At 50.0% G+C, this 9086-nt stretch overlaps 1 protein-coding gene and 2 pseudogenes across 1 annotated transcript; all 3 read right to left on the bottom strand.

The window, feature by feature from the left end:
* Positions 1-214: 214 nt before the first annotated feature.
* Positions 215-2335, bottom strand: LOC120647761 (annotated as a pseudogene).
* Positions 2336-5792: 3457 nt separating this feature from the next.
* Positions 5793-7130, bottom strand: LOC120647760. Its single transcript, XM_039924611.1, has 3 exons — positions 7112-7130; positions 6553-6766; positions 5793-6387 (listed from the first exon to the last, which is right to left on the bottom strand). Exons 1-3 carry the CDS (start codon positions 7128-7130, stop codon positions 5793-5795), a joined length of 828 nt encoding a protein of 275 aa, XP_039780545.1.
* Positions 7131-7763: 633 nt separating this feature from the next.
* Positions 7764-8387, bottom strand: LOC120647759 (annotated as a pseudogene).
* Between the last annotated feature and the right edge of the window lie 699 nt (positions 8388-9086).

The raw sequence follows: 9086 nt of genomic DNA, 5'->3' as shown, positions 1-9086 counted from the left end.
TAGGGTTGGAAAAGGCTAGGGTTTGAAAGATAAAAAGTAATGTGATTTTTGTATTGATTCGATTGGAAATAACCTCAATCGACCTTAACTTTTATATTTATAGGCCGGAGAAGACGTACCCCTTCACGAATAAGATTATATAAGAACTCTTTAAAAAAATCTAATTCTACTCGGACTGTACAGAGCAGACCGGTCTACCGGTCGGCCCGACCGGTCAGACTCGGCAGGTGCCAATTTTGACTGTTAACACGTTGCTGGCCTCGGTGGCGCAGACCCTGAACATGGCGGCGGTGTTGTGCGCCATGCACACCTCGCCGCCGCGCGACACGGCCACCAGCCCCACGGTGCCGCTGGGCGCCCCCGCCACGACGCGCGCGGCGGCGTCGCGCAGCGGCATGCCCCGGTGCTCCACCAGCGCCGCGACGTCGCGCGCCACGGTGCGGTGGATGATCTCCTCGCCCCACCCCGGTGGCCGACACCGCGCACAGCGCGTTGGTCCCGGCGCCCACCAGGGGCGGATCGCCGATCCGGCCGGGCATCTTGTTCACCAGGCCGCCCGTGGAGGTCGCCGTCGCGAGGTTGCCCGCGGCGTCGACGCCTCGACGGCCACGCAGCCCGCCGTGCCGGGGGCTTGCTGGGTGGCCTGGCCGTTCATTGGCTGGGTGTAATCGACCTGCGGAGGAAGCAGGGGAATTGCTGGGTTAGAAGAGTGCTCGAGTGAACGGATTTTTGTTTGCACGTTCCAGTTCTCCTGCAAATCATGTTCTGAAGATAACTGTTTGAAACTCAATGTAACTCGCGAGGACGAAGCGTCAGAATGAACTCAGAAAGTCAGAAGAGACGGACACCGTTCTGCATCTTGTATCTGCTTGACATTGCAGTCAAAGATGAAATAAGACTCAAGTTTTGATGGCTATCTTCCCGCGCGAATACAAATTCAAGAACCGTATCTGTCTTTGCCGCCGAAAGCTAATGGTACCTTCACCCTGTTGGCTTGTTTCGCCTGCCTCAATCTCTCGATGTTGTGCTCCATGATGAAGTGGCTTGGATCCTTGGTCTCCACCCCCTGACATCTGACAATCAAATCAAAAGCATAATACAGGAGCACTTGACGTATGTACTCGATGATTTTAATTGAAGTGAATTTATTAGTAGTGTCAAGCTGTGGAGGATGGGAGGAACCGACGAGCGAGACGACTGGCACGGACCTGGTCCCTGGCGAAGGCCTCGGCGCCGGCGAAGGCGAGGTAGACGTGCGGCGTCCTCTCCATGACGAGCCTGGCGAGCGAGACGGGGTTGGCGACGGTGGAGAGGCCTGAGACGTACGGCGCCGCAGCGCAGGGCGGCGCCCTCCATGACGGCGGCGTGTCCATCTCGACGGTGCCGTCGGCGGCGGGCACGGAGCCCCTGCCGGCGTTGAAGTACGGGAGCTCCCGCACCTGCAAGAACATCAGATTCAGATCCGATCGATCAGTGGCACACGCAATGCAAGGAGATCGATGTTTTTTTTTGTTTGTTTTGGTACTGAATGGTAATTGGAGAGCAGGGCCGTCTCCAGAATTTGGAGGCCCGTGTGCGAAACGCAAATGGAGGCCCGCGGCGAGCCAGCAACGGTGCGGCCGGTGGTGCGGTGACTGGCGACGGCACCTCGATCTTGGCACGAATGGGCGTCCGCCATCGAACGACGAGCGATGTGGTTACGGTGTTAATATTCACATCGATCGGTTGAACGAAGCCATTGGCGACGGCGACATTGTCTTCGCGTGGAAGGAATTGGCAATGGGTCACTGACTTTATTTCCCTCTAGTCCCAACGGACATGGAGCGTGTTTGGATCCAAGGACTAGAGCTATTTTTAGCCTAAGATAGCCCAAAATAGCTCAAAATCCTCAAATATGAGGGCTAGTTCTTGGCTATTTGCAAATAGCCAACCTCAAAAATCATCCCACCCCAAAGGGTGATTATTTAGGCCCACTATAGCAAGAGAGGTAATAGTGCTCCAATGATTGGAAAAAAATGCTTTAAAGTCTAAATAGTTCTTTGATCCAAACATGTCAAAGTCTGTTTTATTGGAGGGCTATTTATTTTTTTCAAAAATTATGGAGGGTTATTTACTTGAACTAATTAGCTCTAGCCATTGAATCCAAACACGACTCATGACCGTTGCTGCTCTAAACTGTCATCTGTTATGGACCTTGACAAAATAATTTGGGGCCCTCCAATTTTGGAGGCTCTGTGCGGTCGCCCATCTTGCACTTGGCCTTCAACGGGCCTGTTGCAGAGGTAGCTAGGGCGCGTACGACGAGCTCGACGACGTTGAGGGCGGTCCGGCAGCGTGCGCGGGACGTCCCCGGTCAATTGAAACGCACGCCTTCTTCACATAGTATGAGAGACTGTTAGGCCCCGTTTAGTTCCCACCCCGTAAACGCAAAAACGCAAAAACACAAAATTTTGCGAAGAAATCTTGCTAATTTGAAGTACTAAATAAAGTCTATTTACAAAACTTTTTGCATAGATGGGCTGTAAATCGCGAGACGAATCTAATGAGCCTATTTAATCCATAATTTGCAACGGTGATGCTACAGTAACCATTCGCTAATTATTGATTAATTATGGATTAATTAGCATCATTAGATTCGTCTCGCGATTTACAACACATCTGTGTAAAAAGTTTTATAAATAAACTTCATTTAGTACTTCAAATTAGCAAGATTCCGTCGCAAAAAATTTTTGTGTTTACACGGTAGGGAACTAAACAGGGCCTTAATTAGCCCGGGACCTTTAATAGTTTTTCTAGCAATTTTTTGCGTTTACACGGTAGGGAACTAAACAGGGCCTTAATTAGCCCGGGACCTTTAATAGTTTTTCTAGCATTGTAAATTGTAGTGCTCGTGCCTCCATGATACCAAGCCTGCAACCTTAAGTTTAAGTTTGTTTGTTTCACGTGGCGATCTCAAGTAGTCAAGAGCCACTGCAAAATTTTTGTATAGATCTCCATTTACCTTCATTTTTAACATCTTTGTAACACCTCAGGTATTAATCACCCATAATTAAGACTAAACCCAGCCATTAGTTTTGAGAAAAACCGAAACGATAAAACTCACTTATCAAATTTCTTGGCTCAGTTCAGTCGGACCGGTCTAACCTGTCGGGGCGACCGGTCTGACCGGTTGAACCTGTTTTGTGGGTTTTAGACCCACATCATTTAAACCACTCTTCTCTCTCTCAACAACTCACTCATCCTCACTACGCTCAGGCCATTCTTTTCCCGAGCTCTCTCCCTCTCATTCCCTACCCAAGCCCTAAGCTCCTCAATCCTCCCTCTCCCTTGATTTCGAGGCCATGGGAGCTTCGGGTTTGTGTAGGTGATCATCTCCTCCGCGTGCTCCTTCCTAGGGTGCTGTGGATTCCAAGTTCTTCATGGGGAAGAAGCCATTCAAGGTAATCAAGCTTGGGTGGATTGATCTCCTTTTCTAGGTGGTTCTAATTGATTTCTTTTGGTCAAACGTGTCCGCTTACATCTCTGAACTAAAGCCTAGAAGGAATTTAAATTTGGTGGGCTAGATAACTCGTTCAAGGTAATTCATCTAGGGTTGGGTGAATCCACCTTTTTGAAGGTTTTAGTCGATTTTCTTGGGTCAAGATCATCTATATGCATCTCTGAATTAGGGCCTAGAAGGGATTCGAAAGTTGTGGGCTAGTTTAGCCGCGACTTAGATTCTAGTTTGTGATCTGGGTAGGACCGGTCTGACCGGCGGCGGGGTTGATTTAATTGGGACCGGTCTGACCGGTCAAGTGGACCGGTCTGACCGGTGTGCCCCTGGCTGAGAGGAGGTGATGAGTGGGTGTTGGTGCAAATAGTTGGAATTTAATTGGTTGTTATATAATTTTTATAAATCATGCATGCATTCTCATATCATATGCATATGCATATGCATACGTGTAGCAGCCGCCGCGGAGGAGGTGATATATGAGGTGATTGCGGAGCCACCAGAGCCGCTAGAGCAGGCCCAGCAGGAGGAGAGGCGTGAGAACCAGGCCCAAGGCTCAACTCACTCCAGTTCTGAGCAGCAGCCCGAAGGCAAGCCCCGGTGTATGTCCTATTATTTTAAATTATGACACCTATATATGTCTTTATTACTTGTGCATTAGGTTTAGCAATTGTTTGGAATCCTAGTTGCATGATTCCTAGGTTTCCCTGGGTCTTACACTAGTATGAATAGGTCGTTAGCACTGCTATGCTTAATAGGGCTCGATAGAAGTCGAGTGATAATTCTGTCACTCGCGAGATATATGATGTCTTTATATTACAGTATATGAATTATTATATTCAAGATGGAAGGTATGGGGTGGGAGACCGTATGGGGGAAGGTGTAGCCCCATCTGTGTTGATTAAGGACCGTTCCGTTGTCGGCTGTGCTGATCGGGGATTGACTTGTACTAACCGAATGCCGGGAGTAGGAGTTAGTCGAAACCGGTAAGCCGAGTACTGCTTTGCTTCGAAAGTACAAGAACCCGCACCAAACTCCTGGGGTAGTCGAGTAGTCACGGAGAAATGGGGATGCATATGTTTATTTTTGGTGGTCTCACGTTGAGCTCGGCTGACCATATGTCGTTGGGCTGTTTCCTGTAGTTCGAGGCGGGGAGGGAAAATGTTGGTGCGTGGGGTCCGACGGGGCTTTTGCGTGCCGTGTTGGTTAGGTCCACCTTGCAAGATTAAATCGAATCGATTCGCCGTGTCTCGTGGTTATGAGAGCCTTGATCTCTTGGTCACATCGTAGAAAAGAAAATGAGTAGAATGAGAAGAGATGAAATGTGAGCTGATGATATCTAATTAATGATTTGATCACCTTGATTGTTGTAGTTTTACCAATCATAGATGATTAGTAATTCTATTGATAGAAATTGGAGCTAAAACTTGGGAAATAAGGACTCACAGTGTTTTTTCTGCAAATTAACCACCAGCCAAAAGTCTTGCATGTCTAGATACGTGGGCTAAGTTATACCCACCGGTCGGGTAAGCCTTACTGAGTATTAGTTGCTCAGGGTTTGTTGCCACCATACTTTTATTTCAGAGCACCCAGACGTGGATTTTTGCCCCTGCTGTGTCAAATTTATCCGCCGGGATGCAGAGGGGTGGGAAGTCGTGGATCGAGACCCCTAGGTTAGACAGTTGTTGGGTTGCACACTTAAGGGCAGAGTTGCAACCCCTCAGATTTTATTGGACCGGTTTGACCGGTATTTGCAGGGTTTTCTTGCAGCCGGTCTGACCGGTTGTCTGAACCAGTCTGACCGGTTGTGCATAGGCAGAAGTGTAGAAGTAAGGGAATATAGACCTTTCTCTTGTTATTCGAACTCGTATCTCTGGAGTTGTAAAACATGTAAGTTATGTATGTATTTGAACCAGCTTTGTAAAATTGTTGTATTTAAACTCGTGTTGTAAAGATTGTGGTTTTTCCCTTTTCCGTCTTGCCGTATAATTTCAAGTATTTGTCATGTTTGTACCATCTGCGCCCACCTTCGCGTGGGACTACCGGTGTTGTTTCGATCGGGCCGTGGGTTGAGAAAGGATCGCCAAATTAAACTATTAAGTTAATGCGCTCGATGTGTTCAAATGACGGCCATTACGTTTAATTTGGAGTTTTAATTTGGTGGTTCCGTCACATCCTGGAAAGATCAAGTTGTACTTGAAATGACAAAAAGTAAAATTACAAAGAGGTCACAGTGTCTCTTTCTAAAAAAGTGACCTACTTATTTATTCCATTGTTAACTTCGAACATTCAGACAGGTCTCCTATAGATGGCAAGGTGTATATGGAGATGACGACCTTATGAAAGGCCGTTCAATGCTATCATAAATTCTGGTGCATAATAAGCTACCCAAGTCCTCGAGTTTGGAGCTATTCAAATGGTACGCCAATCCTCTGCTCTGTGATCTGTGCAAGAAGATGATCTCTTTGTAAGGGTGGAATCCAAGGATTCCAATGTATCCATCGCAGTCCTCAATACGATCTTCAACGTTGAGAACGCCATCGTCATCAGAATTCCACTCGTCAAATGCGTCATGTTCCACTTGTCCTTCATTAGCACCATCATCATCACCTTGGCGACTGTTAACATCATACAAATAATTCCACGGTCCGCGACCCCGTCGGACGCAGTTTACACTTGCTTGCAGTAGGCCCCGACCACTATCATGCTTCAACATCCACACCAACTCACCACTCGATTCCTCAAGGATCCAGACCTCAAGCCTGTCATTGTTGTCATCACAAAGTGATGCAAAGTACACCCCATTCTTGGACATTCCTAAATGAAGCTCACGGTACGTGCTTATTCCTCCCTTTGGCGGTTTGATTACATGGTACGTGTCATTTTCCACCGATATCCTGGGAAGAGCGTGATAAAAGAACGCAAAATAAATGATTAAATATAAGTAATGGGTTGTTGGTTACTGATGATGTGATGCATTTTACGAAGAAATTAAAGAAAGCGTATCCCTGAACAAAACAAGATGATGGCAAGAGAGAAGTGAGCTAGGCAGCTATACGTGCCTCATAACAAAGTTGTTTTCACAATGAACGTACAGTGCGCCCTGCCAATACACGCTGCGGCGATCCGGCCACCACCGGCTCTCCACCTGCATGTCGGCGCTGGTTCCCGCGGCCTCGCCTTCCCGGCTGAAAGATCTCCTCTCCCATCTCCCCGTCGCCGACGAGAAGACGTTCAGAATGTACGGCGACGGCGGCCACTCCGATCCCAGCAAGGCTCACTACTAGAGAACAGGGTTTTTGTCCCGATCTATAACTGCTTTTTATCCCGGTTTTTTAACCGGGATTGGCCGTCCGGGATAAATACGTACATCTCTTTTGTCCCGGAAGCTATCGAACCGGGACAAATGCTAATTTTTTGCGAACAAAAAAAATTAGGTCGCTAGCGCCCGCGTACGGGAGCCAGCTTCTTCAAATTCAAAATCAATCTCAAAATCAATTACAATCACAAATCAATCATTCACAAAATTAATTATCACAACTACAAACGATTTTTTCACAAATTAATCCGTTCACATATACATATTTGACAAAAAAAAACAAGAACAGCAGCGCTGCCCGCCTGGATCTGGCGGCGCCATCCCCGCCGGCGTGACCGAGCAGAGTTGATGCCTGGATGCGCCGGCAACCGCCCCCGCCGGGCCGAGCTTGTGCCCGCCGCCGGGGCCTGGCCGTGGCGCGGACCCGCGCTAGCGACCGCCCCCGCCGAGCCGAGCAGCCCCCGCCGGGCCGAGTTGTTGCCGCCGCCGGGGCCTGGCAGGCGCTCCAACAGGCCCGAGCCACCCTGGCCGGTGCCCGTGCCTTGGCCGCGCCCTGGCTGCGGCTCGCCGGCCCCGCCCACACCAGGGAGGGAGCTGAGGGCCGGAGGGAGGGAGGAGAGAAGGCAGTTGAGGAAGGGGGGCGGGACTACGGGAGGAAGAAGATAAGGCAGAGGGAGAAGAGAGGGAGAGAAATGAGAGGAGAGGAGCCAGCGACTTGGAAAATATCGTTAGGGAGACGTCGGTCGTTTTTTTGTCCCGGGTGCTGGCTCCACCCAGGACAAAAAGGCCACGGGGTCTTTTGTCCCGGTTGGAGCCACCACCCGGGACAAAAGGCCCATTTTTTTGTCTTGGTTGGTGTCTCCAATCGAGACAAAAGGTCCCTGTCCCCCCACTGGCCCGGCTAGTCATTGGACCCGGGATAAAAGCCACATATTGTCCCGGATCCAAAGACAGTCAGGACAAATGGCCTGGAACAAAGGCCTGTTCTGTAACAGTGGCTTTGTCTACGCGCCTAACCCGTCTGCAGCAGATGGGGAGGACACGAGTTTTCTTCTTCTGATCGTGCTCGTCGTCGGATTCCTCATCCTTGTCCGGGACGCGGGGGATCGCGAACACCTCGTACTGCGCCGACACGGCGGGATCATGGACGAGGTACATGTTCGGAAAGAAACACTCGATCCCTACCTGAGGAGGCAGGTCGTCCGGCGGCAATGGCGCGTGCCGCCCCGTGGCGGGGTTGAGCACGGCGGTGTACAGGAGGAGGAGGCCATTGCAGTGGTCTCTGTAGAAGGTGAGAGGAGGCAACTGGTAGGTGATGGGCACCGCCGCGGAGGCCGCCGGGCGCGAGAAGAGCTCCGTGGACAGCAGGTGGTTGCAGTTGATGAAGAGCCCGGCCAGCGAGCGCGGGAGCAGCAGGTCCGCGCGCAACAGGCGGCGGCCGTCGATGAGCACTCACCACGCTGGGCAGACGCAGCGGGAGACCGCGAGGCTGCGCGGCGCGAGCCGGCTGAGGATGTTCGCCAGCACGTCGTCGGGGAGCAGCTGCGCCACCAGATCCTCGTCCTGCCGTCCGACCATCTTGGAGATTGTTGCTTCGGCTTCGTCCCGCGTACGATCCTTCATACGTTCTGCCTTGTCAAGTTTCGCCCGTCAAAATCAAATCAAATACTAATCCGGTCATGTATATGTCTCTCGCACGTTACTGCTTCAAAGTCGTTCCCGATCCGCACTCCCTTCTGAAAGCCCGGCCGCGATCGAGACGCGCACGGCAATGATCCGTCCCCGACGCGGACTAGGGTCTCGTTCCAGTGCTTGCGGCTGCTCCTGCTGTGGCGACCTTCTCCAGTCCGGATCGACCGATGTTCACCGGTCCTCCGCATGCATATGACAAAGTTAATTGGTCTTTCCTTCGACGAACCTTAAGATTGGAACAGAAAAATGGTGCAAGTGGCCTGGGGATTGAGTCGTTCGTTTCAAAAGGTAGTGTGGGCATTAAGGTAAACGATGATGTTGGAAGATTCTCCCAAAACAAAGAAAGGTTTGAGACAAGGAGACTCACTGTCTCCATTAATCTTTAATATAGTTGCGGATATGGTGGCAACTTTGATAGAAAGAGCAAAATAGGATGGGCAAATCTCAGGCTTAATTCGACATCTTGTTGATGCCGGTCTTTCCATACTCTAATATAGGAGATGATACAATTCTATTTATGGAACATAACTTTGAAGAGGCTAAGAATGTGAAACTTCTGCTTACAGCTTTTGAGCATCTTTCTGG

Source organism: Panicum virgatum, chromosome 9K (assembly GCF_016808335.1).
Source record: "Panicum virgatum strain AP13 chromosome 9K, P.virgatum_v5, whole genome shotgun sequence".
NCBI classification, from domain to species: Eukaryota; Viridiplantae; Streptophyta; class Magnoliopsida; order Poales; family Poaceae; genus Panicum; species Panicum virgatum.
Note: the sequence above shows the minus strand (reverse complement) of the source record. Positions and strands in the feature narration are given on the sequence as shown.